The sequence below is a fragment of the Chenopodium album genome, chromosome 5, assembly GCF_948465745.1.
Source record: "Chenopodium album chromosome 5, dcCheAlbu1.1, whole genome shotgun sequence".
Taxonomy (NCBI): domain Eukaryota; kingdom Viridiplantae; phylum Streptophyta; class Magnoliopsida; order Caryophyllales; family Amaranthaceae; genus Chenopodium; species Chenopodium album.
In genome coordinates this window covers 16,169,477-16,184,803 of record NC_137838.1, presented here as the reverse complement: position 1 = coordinate 16,184,803, position 15,327 = coordinate 16,169,477, and the positions used below count along the sequence as shown (strand labels likewise).

Here is a 15,327-nt window from a genome sequence, read left to right as displayed (position 1 = left end):
TCCTGCCTTGCCCTTTATTGGTTTACCCTTTCCCTTGCCCTTACCTTGTTCTGCCTTTCCCTTGATTGGTTTGCCCTTTCCCTTGCCCTTACCTTGTTCTGCCTTTCCCTTTCCCTTTGCCTTTACCTTAACTGTTCCTGCAGTCGGTGCATGTTCATCCTCCTCATTTGCATCCTCTTCACCCTCCTTAGCACCATTTCCTGCATCCTCTTCTATCTCCTCAACACCATTTCCTGCATCCTATATGATATCCAAGTCAGCTTATTCCATAAATAAAAAGTAGTGACAATAAAAGCATAAATCTTACTGGGCTAGGCTTCTTGTTCTTGTTGGGTTTCTTGTAGCCAGTTTCAGCTAACGATTTGTGCCTTGAACCCTTAGTCCTGCCCCTTTTCCTTTTCTTAATTATAGGGTCCTTTATAACAGGCACCATGGCAGATGGACATAGGTCTACAGGATCAGCATGAACTGAAACTGAGACTGATGAAAACGTTCTGTCTTCTTCAGCGAGTGATGAAAGTGTGCTAACTACAGGAACATGTTCCTGACTCTTCTTGTCCCTACAATCATTAACAACTTTTTGAAGCTTTGATAATGCTTCAATTACAATTTGGACTGTTTGATCATTGAGCATGGAAGCAGTGTCACAGATGGGCTCGAACTTTTCCATGATTCTGTTAAATCTCTGCACATTTTGTGTGTCGCCCGGATCATGGTAGGACACCTTGACCCTAGTGTGCTTACGGGGTACATCCTTCCGCCAACGGTCTAAAATGTACTTTTGTGGCAGATCTTCAACCTCGTTTTCGTCGAGAATTCTAATACAGTGTTTGCAAAGTATGCCACTTGTCTCAAACTTCCTGCAAACACATTGAACCTCCTTAGTCATAGGATAGTAAGTAACTTGGTAGATCCTTCGCCTATCTGTAATGACCTCCTCACTAGCACCTAGAGGTACTATCCATACACGATCGATCGGCAAATACTGAATAAGGTTTTCAGACAAAACCTCCTTTCCTCGGAGGCTACAATACATAAATCTCGAACACTCCGTTTGAACTTCTTGAAACTTGTTGTCTGTGTATAACTTTTGGAAAAAATTTTCAACTTTGAAGCCACTAACCAACCTCCTTAGGTACTTAGAGCAACGCTCATCTGCACTCACTTCATCTGACACGCGTTGAGTTAAGGCCATGTCATATTTTTGAGGAAACTCGTGGAGTTTAGTTTTGCGGTTTACATAGCCATAAAAAAACCGATTGATGCTCTCCACCCTTTGTGTGGTCTTCATACCAGCCTAGAAATACTCCTTCATGTACGCAGGCACCCACATATGACTCTCCTTGTGGAGGCTATGCAGCCATTCATTGTCCTCCAAGTTATACTCCGCTATGAACTCAGCCCATCGGGTATTGAACTCCTCGGGATCAAAACTCTCATACACCACCTCTTTCAGGGGGTTGACAAACTCTTGGTACCTAGACAAAATTAATTTACCATCAGAATATATACAATGTCTAAAAAACCTATGGTCTAAAACTATAACATCTTGAAAAATACGCAAATGCAAGCAAATTATATTTAACAAAACAGCACAGCAACTTGAAGACTCTAACTCTGTCTAGTGTGTTTAGCAGCAATCTTTTGTATACCAGCAAGCCTCCCGATCATTTTTCTACTGTATATATCTGCTCTTAAGGCCTAATAGATCAGACTCCTCTTCACAAAAAAAATAACAGAAAAAATGAACTCTAGCTCTGATAGTTCATATATTTTTATCCTGCACCCAACTTGCCATATCATTAAACTATTACATCAGATTTGAAGGCCAAATATTAGCCAACATCAGTCACAACAGATCATATATCATTAAACTTATATTGAACTCACAACAGTTCATATATCATTAAACTTATATTGATCAGTAATTATCTAACTCTTATTATGAAGCATGTTAAGGCCTAATATATCTGCTACTCTTCACAAAAAAAATAAAACAAAAAAAATTTAATTAACTTATATTGAACTCATACAGCAGATTATTGTACTCATTGAAGTCAGACAACACTTAATATGAACTAATAATTGCATAAGCCACTTACCGTGTGCACTTGCCAAGTTTTTCAGGGATCTTGCTCATTACATGCCATATGCACCAACGATGAATCGTGTTTGGCATGACTTCAGCTAGGGGCCTCTACATAGCTGCTGCTTGGTCAGTCAAAATGGCACTAGGAGCTTTGTTGTTCATACAAGCTAGCCACTGCTGAAATATCCACCGAAAAGTATCGCAGTCTTCATGAGAAACAAGAGCACATCCCAACAACAACGATTTCCTGTGGTGGTTCACACCAACAAAGTTCGCAAATGGGAACTCGCACTCATTTGTTAGGTATGTTGCGTCGAAGCATACCACATCCCCAAAGTCCTCATAAGCAACCCTACTTCTTGCATCCACCCACATCACATCCTTAAGCCTCCCTTCTTCATCCAACCGTTGGGCATGGAAAAAATTTTGGTTGTCGGATTGCATTTTTCCAAAAAAATCCATCATTGCCACCGAGTCCCCTCCAACCATCTTCAACCTCTTTGCCTTGTACACCTCATGTTGTAAGTCTTTGACGGTGAGACGCATTTTGTCCACTCCTTTTCGTTTGGATGCCATGCAATCGTGTATTTGAGAAACTGGTACACCTAGCTCATAGTAATCCATCAACGTCCTCCTCAATGATGGGGTTAGGTGCTTCATGCGGTACTCCTTCACAAGCTTAGAATTTGCTGGATCAATCTGGTGATTATGCTCTAGGTGCACTATCTTCAACACCCACAAGCCATCTTCATTCATTCTAGCATAAACACGGGCCTCACATTCACACTTTTCCGAAGTCCTCTTCATACGACGTAACTGATCCTCACATACCACCCCATCAACTAAACCACCTGAACCTCCAACACCCATTGCCTTTGCCCTCTTCTTGGCTTCCCTCCTAGCCCTCATGTCTGGTTTTCCCCAACACTCACACTTCCACATGTTAGCTATTCTTTTTTTTTTCTTGTTGTCCTTCTTACAATTTACACTTTGAACCCTAGACACTCCAAACCCCATCTGCTCAGCATACTCCTTATAGTAGGCTTCAACATCTTCCGAAGACGGGAAGACCATCCCTTCCTTAGGCTCTTCAACAATTACTGTCATGTCATTGCTACCAACTGCCATATCGTTGCTACCAACCACAGTGTGAGTTGTCTGAATTGTATTCAAGGGGGATAAATACCCAACATTCATGTTAACATCTTCACTAACACTATCTGCAGCAACCGTGTCTTCTAAAACCTCCATATCAATACCCTCCATATCAATACCCTCCAACATATCAATGTTACTCCTCCTGACCTTAACTCCACTGCCCCTATCACCAACACCAACATTACTGCCCCTTATAACATCTTCACTAACATTATCTGCAAGAACTATGTCTTCTATACCCTCCATATGAATATCCTCCTAAACTTAACTCCACTCTTATAACATAAAAAACAATTCACTTCCACCCTTCAAAAGCAAAACACCAACAGAATTATGATACAAATTGAAACAATCATAACTCTCCGAACAAAGTACGACAATTCAACCAACACGTTTTGGCATCACACAAGACTATAACACAGTTTTAGAAAGTATGAATTGAATTTTTATCCAAAATCAATCAGCAATTATCAGAACTTCAAACCCCATTATAACAGATCGCATTACATATCATTATTGTACAAATTTAAACAACCATAGTCTGTGTAACTACAACCAATTTAAAAAAGTATGAAAAATCGACCAAGACAACACCAACACGTTTTTGCAGTAACAAGACAACAACACATTCTCATATTTTCCATTTTACACCCCTTTAAAACAAAATCAATCACCCATTTTCAGCCAATTTGTACCATTTCAACATAGGAATGTCAACGCATAACCCCATTACTTTCAATTATTCTGATTTCGGTCTCAATTGTGAATTCAATTTGACCAAAACCCTAGAACCAGAACAACAGATCAGAACAAAAATTAACATGAAGGGACGAAGAAGAAAGAATAGAAAACTTCACCAACCTGTTATCTTTGACGGATTTCCGACAACTTGAAGACCCAATTATGTCATCTGGCAGGTGAGGAGAGGTTAGGAGCTCTGATAGAGTTGAGGAGAGTTGTGAGCTAATTCTGAAAGTGGTGAGAGGAGCTGAGCTAATTCTGTTATTCCGTTTTCTTGTTACGCCATTATTCAACCAATTTGACACATAAGTTGTCCCCACGAAATCCGACTCAGCATCTCAGTAAGTGAAAAACATCAAAATATTTTCAAAACTGCCATTGTGAGGAACAACCTTGTTTCTCATGATGAGCAACTGGGTCTCGCTCATACACTTTATCCTTTATCAGATGTCAATGAAAGGAAAAGAACTAGCCTAGAAGGTAGAAAAGTAATTACTTTGATTTCTTACACCATTTGTAGTAATCTTTTCGTGTATTTATAGTTATGCTGCTATGATAAATTCATATCAATAAAATCTTGAGTATCACTTATCTGTTTGGCATTCAAGTTTAAATCAACAATCATACCAGCAATGCAAATATACACTCAAATTAAGTCTACATTTCACTCAAAAAAGTACAAATCATCTATCTAGAAAGTACATAATCAATATCCAAAATTAATTTACTTTAAAATGTTATTGATTTACTTTTAATTGGTTTCGATCTACTTTTGAATTTGAAAAAAATTAATATTAGAATTCATTGAAGCATTTTGTCAAACACTTCGTGTGCAGCAAAATCATCAAAATACAAGTTACCTCTAAAGTTGAGAAAATTGCAGCAAATTCATCAAATTGTAGAAGTAGTTAGGTTTGATCAACCTGCAAATTTCATTGGGGAATTTAATCAAACAGTTAGTGTGCATCAAAATTTAAGCACAAATGAGTGAAATAAAAGTACCAAAATTGACAAAATCAATCAATATAACCATTCAGAAGCTCAGAAATTATAAATAAAAGTTCGAATTTCACTATAAAGAACCCTAAATTGACAAAAATTAATGATAAACCAGTTAATTGAAATTCGTGATTCACAAAAAAAAAAAACATCTTACCTCAGAAGCTGCTTCATTGGAGTAGAGAAAGCTCAAAAGCCGCTTTAATGGAGAATTCAGAGGCACTCGTTGCTACGGAGGAGAGAGAAAATGCTTGAGGAGAAAGAAATGAGAAAATGTGCGCTAGATGGTTGGAAACGAATGGAATAAGTTTAGATTAATCTCAGCCGCTCATCTAGCGCGCATCCAAGGAAGATCTAACGACCCTAATTAGTCCCTAGTTCCTATTATAGGATAGGTTCTCATGATCTAACGACCCTAATTAGTCCCTAGTTCCTATTATAGGATAGGTTCTCATTATAACTCGTTCATATATGTGTATATATAGGGGGAGGCTCTCGTGAGAATTTTTCTTATGTGAGAACACTCTTTATGTTCTAAATTTTTACTCGTATGTTCTAAATTTTAAATATGATGTTCTAAACTTTTCCTTAGGTGTTCTAAATTAAATTAAATGTTCAAATTTAGTACTCACATTTTCTAAACCATAACTTAGTTAAGTTTAATATCATAAATTTTAAATAACTTGTACCAAAATTTTAACTTATATGTTCTAAGATTTTTAATTATATGTTTCAAATTTTGTATGTTCTAAATTTTTTACTCACACTTTCTATATTCTATATCAGTTTGTTTTAAATTTTTATTCACATGTTCATAATCTTAAATAAGATGTTCTAAATTTTACTCATATGTTTAAAATTTCATAAAGTAGATTTTATAAATTTTTAATCACTTGTTCTAATTCTTAAATCAAATGTTCTAAACATATTACTCACATGGATATTCTAAATTATTAATCAGATGTTCTAAATTTTAATTTCAGACACGCCCCCCTTATAAACCCCAAACCCTACCTCATTTCCCTCTCAGCCGCCCTTTCTCTCTCCTGCTCTCCCCTCTCCTCTTTCTCTCTCCTGCTCTCCCCTCTCTTCTTTCTCTTTCAATTCCTCTTCTCCGTTCTCATCTCCTTCTTTTCGATCTTCTCCTTCGATCTCCTTCTCCTTTTCCTTCGATCTCCTCGTCTCCATCTCTTTCATTTCCACCATCACCAAGACCACCACCGCAACAATAAATCACGTAGACATGCACCACGAAGACATGCAAGAGGTTTGTGTTTAATTAATCGATTTTTCTTGGTTAGTTAATCGGATTTTGTTGGGTTTAATTGATTGATTTTCTGGGTTTAATTAATCGTTTTTGGAATTGTTTGAGTTTCTTAATCGATTTTAATTTGGTTTTTAATCGATTTTAATCAATTAATTCTGGGTTTTTGTTTTTTGAGTTCGCGAATCAATTTCTTGGTTTTTTGTCCTTGGTTTTTTAACTTATTTCTAGGATTTTGTTTTTATTTTTGTTTAATTTTTTTTTCTGGGTTTTCTTCTGGGTTTTTGTTTCATTACTAGTTATTGATTTTCCTGGGTTAATTAGTCGATTTTGGATTTTTTTGAGTGTTTTCATCGATTTTAATTCGATTCTAAGTCGATCTCCTTCTAGGTTCTATTCGATTTAATTCTGGGTTTTTTTTTCTTTTTTTTTGAGTTCGTGAAAATCAATTTGTTTTTTTGAGTTCGATTTAATTCTCATTTTGTTTTTCATTCTCGTTTTGAAAATCAATTCGATTTTTTTTTAGTTCGATTTAATTCTCAGGTTTTCACTAATTTCTGGGAATTTTGTTTAATTTTTTTTTCTGGTTTTTTTTTCTTTTTTTTTTCTGGGTTTTAGTTTTCTGGGTTTTTGTTTAATTTCTGGGTTTTTTTTTATATTTTTGTGTGTTTTTCTGGGTTTATTTAACCGATTTAAATCGATTTATGGGTACCTGTTCTGGTTTTTTTTTATTTTCGTAGCTTATTTATTTTATTTAATTGATTTTTTTTGTTTGATGCAGGTATATTGATTTAGATGTAGATGTTAAATCGAAGAATAAAGATGCCGGATGATTGATTTAGGTGTTAATATGGGTTGTTTTTTAATTTTAATGTTGTAAATTTTTTTTTGGTTTTTTATTGTAAATTTTTTTTTGATTTTAATGTTAGAATTTTAGTTTTGTGTAATTTGATTAATTTAGTTCTTTTGAATTGGAATTGTTGTATGAGTAATTTAGTTGCAGTTATTAATTTAGTTTTTTCACTCTTAAAAAGTGTACAATTACTAGATACTGATGAATATATGTGTTTTTATGTATTTTACATATATATATATATATATATATATATATATATATATATATATAGTTTCTACTACAATTTAAGTGAAATAAATACAAATTTTTTTTTTTTGTTTTTTTTGTATTTATGGGCATTATTGACAGCGGTTAACCGGTGGCAATAATTACATACAACATATATATATATATCTATATATATACATACATACATATATATATATATATATATATATATATATATATATATATATATATATATATATATATATATATATATATATATATATATATATATATATATATATATATATATATATATATATATATATATATATATATATATTAGTTTTGTGCCCCGTGCGATGCCCGGGTTGTTTATGGACTTTTAAGATAAAACTATTTTATGATTCAATTTGATTGAAAATAGAATTCTAAATTAATTTTTTTCTACAAAGTCTATCTATATTTATCCAACGTGGTACGACAATTGGCGAAAAGTTAAAATGCTAAATGATAATGTTGTCTTGTGGCCTAATTATAAGTTTATTATTTGGTATTTTATCGAAAATAAAACTCTAAACAACAAACTTATTCTAAAATTCTATCCTAATTTGATTGAAAATGGAATTTTTAACTAATGTTTTTATCTTATAAAATCTATCTAAATCTATCAAAGGTGGCGCGACACTAATTTTTATCTTATGAAGTCCTATTTAAATCTATTCAACGTGGCGCGACACTTGGCAAAAAATTAGAAAGCCAAGTGTCGCTGCCTCGTGACCTGGCTAAAAGTTTAGCTTCATATATTAGTTATATGATATGGGAGGGATCCGGTAAGAACCCCTCCTTATATAAGAACCCTAGTTATATAAAAATCCATCTCACCCGTAGGAATCGATTGGGAGGAGCGGTTAGGATTAAAATAAAATAAAAACCAATTTAATCTTTCAAAACAAACACAACCCATGACTTTCTCTCTCTTCTATTCATGACTTTCTCTCTCCTCAAACTCCCAAAAGCTGCCATTGAAGCTGCAATTCAAAGGTTTTTCCAACGATTTTCCTTCAATTTTCTGCATAAATTCTACGACATTGATAGTGAAGCAAGTTAAATTGTTTAATCAAAGTACTAATTTTGGCGAAAGAAAATCGAAATTTCCACTAGTAGAAAAAACGTAATGGCAAACGGTTCAAACTCCCTAATGGCAAGCGGTTCTGAACCGCATGGACTTAGGGGGCTTGCCAATAGCCATTTAAATGGCAAGCGGTTCAGAACCGCTTGCCATTAGGGGAGAATGGCAAGCGGTTTGGCGCCAAAACCGCTTGCCATTTGTTTATTTTTTTTCCAAAATTTATATTAATTAATAATAATAGTATTAGTGACCTGTTTTGATATACATATTAATATGTAATTTTAAAAACTACTACTATTATTATTATTATTATTATTATTATTATTATTATTATTATTATTATTATTAATATTAATTAATATTAATAATTAATAATAATTAAAATATTACAAATTTAAGAATAATAATACAATAACAACAATAAAATGCATAATAATAACATATATAACACTCACAAATAATATATAGTACTAATTATATATAATTAATGTACATATAAAAAAAAAGATAGTAACTAAATATTAATTGTTCATAATAACAAAAAACTCAATCTCACTATCTAATATATATTATTCTACCTAGATTCCATCAAATGTCACGAAAAAGCCCACATGTCCCGAATTTCATCAAATTCTTGCCTTGTTAACGGGCCTCCCTTTGAATCTTGCAAACCTTTGAAAAAAAAACTAAAAACCAAACATTAAAGATCATTCATATTACATAAAATTCAAACTAACACTAGTAGAAAAACAGCAAAGGGCACTGGTTCAAGCCAGCTTAAGGCACCGGTTTTAACCGGTTACAATGTGGGGGGGTGCCAATTACCCCCCTTTTTTTGCCACCGGTTCAAAACCGGTGCCATAAATAGTCCCGCGCAATTATTTTTTTGGTGGCAGAAGTTTTTGGCACCGGTTAACCGGTGCCTTTTTAGTAATATTTTTTTTTTCCTTTTTTCTTGCAATAATATTAAAAAAAACACCCTGGTATTCCAGCAATAATAACCTGTAATTCCAGCAATAATTTTAAATAAAATAATTAATAATATTAGTATTATAATTACTAATAATAATAACATTATTTAATATTATAATAAGATACAAATAATATTAAAACACAAGAATTCATATATGTATAGATATAAATATTCCCAAATGCAATACAATAAAAAAAAAAGTGTTGTATATATATATATATATATATATATACTTGTGAGAATTTTTCTTATGTGAGAACACTCTTTATGTTCTAAATTTTAAATCTGATTTTCTAAACTTTTCCTTAGGTGTTCTAAATTAAATCAAATGTTCTAATTTAGTATTCACATGTTCTAAACCATAAATTAGTTAAGTTTAATATCATAAATTTTAAATAACTTGTTCCAAAATTTTAACTTATATGTTCTAAATTTTAAAATGTGTGTTCTAAGATTTTTAATTATATGTTCCAGATTTTAAAGCGTATGTTCTATATTTTTACTCGTATGTTCTAAATTTTTTACTCACACTTTCTATATTCTATATTTGTTTGTTCTAAATTTTTATTCACATGTTCATAATCTTAAATCAAATGTTCTAAATTGTACTCATATGTTTAAAATTTCATAAAGCAGATTTTATAAATTTTTAATCACTTGTTCTAATTCTTAAATCAAATGTTCTAAACATATTACTCACTTAGATGTTCTAAATTATTACTCAGACGTTCTAAATTTTAATTTCAGACGCATGTTCTAAATTTTTACTCGTATGTTCTAAACTTTTACTCACATGTTCTAAATTTAAAATCAGTTCTCATATAAGTATGAATTCTCACATATGAACCTATTCTCACCGGATCCCTCCCCTATACACACACACACACACACACACACACACACACACACACACACACACACACACACACACACACACACACACAAAAAAAACAGTGGCGGACGTTAGTTAAGGCTCACTGGGGCTTGGCTCCCGAAAGGTTTGAGAAAAAATTGTACACTAAGGGGGTGTTTGGAATGTGGGATTATGAGGTGGGAATAGGATTATTAATCCCAAGTCTCCATAATCCCATGTTTGTTTGATGGGAATTACTTTAAGGAGTGAGAATAAGCTTGAGAATATTTACCCTCTAATTCCCACCATTTTATTACCTAAGGGTGGTAGGTAATAAAATAGCGGGAGTTCTCTAACTATGTAAAGACATAATTGCCCTTAACTTAATAATGCATATTAAATTTGAGTCTTTGAGATTTAAGACAATAAGGATAAAATTGTAATTTCAGCCTTTAATCCTAATTTTATTCCAAGTTATATGCCAAACAAGAGATTGGGAATATTTGACAAACTCCCACTTACCAATTCCCATTCCCACTTCCATTTTATATTTCCCAAATTCCCATTCCCACATGCCAAACGCCCCGTAAGTTATTTTATTTTTATTATTTTTTTTGACAGGAAGATTAAAGATTTCATTTATAAAATAGCCAAACGGCACTTACAATCAATTTTTGAGAAATTTAAAATTCCAACAAAAACATATAAAACCCTAAAAATAACATCGCGGAATCGATTGATAATAGCCTTAACAAAAAACATCATCCGAAGCAATACAATCTGTGAGTTCGCTCTAATGCGACATAAGATCTGCAGATGCATAATTTTTTGAATGAATATCCTTCCGTGGTCTTCTAAACTCCGGTAGAAATTGCGAAACCTTCGATCTTCATTCTTCAATAAACAAGTAATTTAAATCCCTACCATGAACACCATCTTAAGGATGGTATCTTTTTATTGAAAGCAATTAAAGAGATTTTGGGGCTTTCCACCGGTAAAAACCAGCGGAAGCCCCTACAAAATTCACAAATAAAAATCAAGAATGAAGGAGATAAAGAAAAGTAGGGAAGGATTGAAGAAAAAAAAAGAAAAAACCCTAGCAAAAGAGGCTAGGAAAAACCCTCCCAAGGGAAAACCCTAGAGGGAACTATCTCTCTCTAAAAACTAGAGAACCCCGTAAGTTGTAGCTGAAGGCCCAATAAACATAAACTGATTGTCTTTTTATTTTTCTAAGAAGGCTATGTACTGACAAGTGACTTTCCAAATTTCAATAAAAGCACTAACAAGTGACAACACCTTTCCTTCTTTAACTAGGCTCATTATTTTCTTATTAAAACCCTTAAATTAAAAAAAGTATTTTTTTTAATACAAAATTGATACTCCGTAAAAGTTTGTTTTTTTTTTGGGAAATTGATAAAAGTATTTGACCCTTGAACAATACGAGTATCAGGTTTTGTTTCAATTTGTTTTACATTAAATCATTTATGGATGTTATTGTTATGAACTACGGAGTACTATTCTATATTTTTCAATTTTAAGTTTTACGAATAATAATTTTTTTGTTTTTTTTTTGCAATTAAATTTTTTTGATATTTTGATTAGTTTGAGCACTCAAAAAAAATTTATATGTTTAGGAAAAAAGACGTTATCGAGGTTAATAAATTACTCACTTGAAAGTATAGAGTACGTTTTTTTTGCCTTCGATATCTCGTTCTTTATTTCTTCATTAATATCTATCAATTGACAGCTTGTTTTTAATTTTTTTTCAATGATTAAATTGGTGAATTATGATGTATTGATAATAAATAAATTAAGTCACTAATGAACGTACAATTATATTAAAAATTATTGTCCCCTGAAAGAAAAAGTTTCAAGATCCGCCACTGTATAAAAATGATAGTAAGTAAATAATGAATAATAATATATAGTTAAAAAGTTAACATAAATTTACAATTAAAATGACATTTACATGTTGAAGGTGATAAAAGACGCTAACATGTTACAAACTTCATTAAGTTCCTTGATTGTCAAAGGACCATCCTTTTGTACCTTGCAAAACTTGAAAGACAAAAAAATTATGTTAGAATTAATTAATTAGGCTAAACAATAATATGACCTATATGACTTCTATTTAGCCCATTTCCTACATTTCTTATCAAATGAACTATTTCTTTCTCATAACATGTCAATGTCACCTAGTTTTATGTGTCTAAGCCCTAAAATTGAATCAAAAGAGCATTTTATTAAGGTTTAAGACGCTTTTTACTCAAAATGGCCCAAATATGGCCTATATGACTTTGCCCATTTCCTACATTTCTTATCAAATGAACTTTATTTATCCCATAACATGTCGGTATTATCTAGTTATAGGTGTATAAGGAAAGAAATCACATGAAAAGAGCGTATTAACACAAAATGGCCCAAATATGGCCCATACGACTTCTATTCAACCCATTTTCTACCTTTCTTATCAAATGACCTATTTATTTCTCATAACATGTAAATGTTGGGTAATATTAGGTGTCTAAGGCTAGAAATCACATTAAAATAGCATTTCATTAAGTTTTAGGACTTACCTCATCAAGCTGTTGACTTTCTGTACAATGAGTCACTATGTGAAGCATGAATCTCATCACATACAAAGCACAATCAAGTCTATTTTCTTGTTGTGCGCACTAGCATATGACGAACAAATCACATCAGTGAAACATGCAAAGGAAATTAGCAAATACTTACTAACATAGATTTTGAAGATAATCACAATATCATGTAAATTACCAACGGTGACTTCAATTCCATGTTGGACCCTGAGGAGCACGACAATGTAGCTTCTTCATAACACTGTAGTAAATAAAGTACATTCAAATTTGATTAGCTTCTGACTACTAAATTAGTTATTATTAGCAATAATCATAACTAGGTAGCTATATATATTTACTTTTGCAATATAGACTTCACTAGCCACTACTCCGATGATCGAGCTGAATCAAGGTGATAAATTGTGTTATTTGAATTACAAATAACCATGAGGCTCCAATTTTCCCTACATAAGTTCACAATAGACAAGCAAATTAATATTTAGGAGTCAACATATAATGAGGCCAAATCGATTGAATTTGACATGGTTAGACTTAATCTCTATAACATGGGGCGAATATGAACTTGTCTCCCGCACACACTGATTCCCTGATACTCTGTTCAACATAGTACAACACGTCACGGGGGTTGCCTATGATTCTAGTAGTGGATAACTGCTCGGGGCATAACCACCCAACTTTACAAGGAGAATCAGTTTCAGTTAAGTGCTCCTGTAGTGCTCTGCGTGCATGAACATTGAATAATTAATCAAATGAAGGATAATCACCACAAATTTGAATAACTTGAAAAAAGTGTAGATTATGTAGGCATTGAAGTACCTCATGAATGTTTGAATGAGGGAAATGTTAAGCTTTGCACCACATAGAAATTCCTTCACATCTTCTTTGCTGATCCATGCAACTGCATCCTCATCATAGTGGAACATTGCCTTAGGAAGTGCAACTTCCATGGGATCGACCAAATGACAAGCACGGTTGTGAAGAAAGGTCAAATTAGCAGAGAGCGATTGAAGAACAATGTCTTCAACAAGTGGAGTAGGTTGCATGGGTAAGGTATACGCTTAATGTGCAGTGTCATCAATACATATGGGGCATGCTTTTTTCCCTTCGACTTTGTACCCACAAAATTTGCCATATGCAGTGAAGTCATTCATGGTCCACATAAGGGCTGCACGCAATGTGAACATCTCCATCTGATGAGCATCAAAAACGGAAACCCCTTCGTCCCTGTAGGGAATATTTCAAGCATTACCCCTAGCTTGAACCCCACTGTGATCATACACTAAAGTACGGTGGCGTCCAAATGGAAAGAAGATAGAGCAAAAGAGTCGCCAACAAGTTTTAGGAACTTGTAAACCGTTCACAGGGTGAAGGTTACACCCCTTAACGATCCAGGAGATCGTTAACTCCAATAGGTCTGGAACCATGACTGGTAGTTCGGGGATGAAGGTACAAATCCAACCTAAAAGAGATTGAACCTGCCCTAATAATAGGCCTCTACTTTATTCTGATCATATTCATGTGCGCTTTCTGACTAACATGCAATCAATAGGATTAACCCTAAACCTGTTTATCTATGTTGGTTGAATATTAATGCACAAATAAAACTATCATTGGCGATCACTTGAATTATAATCAAATTAACCCTAAACAAGATTATTAATTATCTTATTAAGCGTGATTACAAGTACAAATTCCCTTTAAACATGCATAAAAGGCGTGATCAAGCAATAACAATAAAATATCAAGCAACATAATAATTATAATAATAATTATCATAACAATTATAATTATAATCATGTTAAAGCATAATAATAGCAAGATCCTAGGCACGGTACTAACAAGATTAATAACAAACCCTATCATGTTACTAAACAGCCCTAACATGATACTAACATGATATTAGGAAAGACATAGGAAGAATCATACTTTTAATCATACTTGATATTAGGAATTATAATTGTTACCCTAAACATGATAATAGGAAGATCAAAACGCCCTAACATGACACTAGGAATCATAATAACAACCTAGACATGATTTCTATATCATAATATCAATTAAAACCATTAAAGTACTTACTTGGATGCCTCGTATCTCTTTCTAACAACAAAATACACGCGTTAGTAACTTCAAGGAAAATATAAAATCAAACAATTAAATTAAATAATTGAAATAAAGATTAAACTATATTTGGGACCAAACCCTCAGAAATATCAAACCTTTCACGTCTAGGGCGAAGGCAACTTCGAACTTGGCTAGGTGTTTCTTGGTCTTGAGAATGTGGAATTTTGTTTGTAAAAAGGTTGGTTTAGAAGAGAGAGAGAGAGAACAAGCTTTAGCTTAGAGAGAGAAGAGAATTAGAGAGTTGTTGATATTTTAATGATGATTGATGATGAAAAATGGAGATTTTAGGAGGCTATTTATAGAGAAAATCAGCCAAATGGATAGAAAAACAAAT

General features: G+C 33.0%; 1 protein-coding gene across 1 annotated transcript; it reads right to left on the bottom strand.

The window, feature by feature from the left end:
• Nucleotides 1-2,197: 2,197 nt before the first annotated feature.
• LOC145632662 (protein FAR-RED IMPAIRED RESPONSE 1-like) lies at nucleotides 2,198-5,341 on the bottom strand. The gene is made up of 2 exons (XM_081685009.1): nucleotides 5,145-5,341; nucleotides 2,198-4,911 (listed from the first exon to the last, which is right to left on the bottom strand). Exon 2 carries the CDS (start codon nucleotides 3,491-3,493, stop codon nucleotides 2,198-2,200), a length of 1,296 nt encoding a protein of 431 aa, XP_081541135.1. The 5' UTR covers nucleotides 3,494-4,911; nucleotides 5,145-5,341.
• Nucleotides 5,342-15,327: the final 9,986 nt, after the last annotated feature.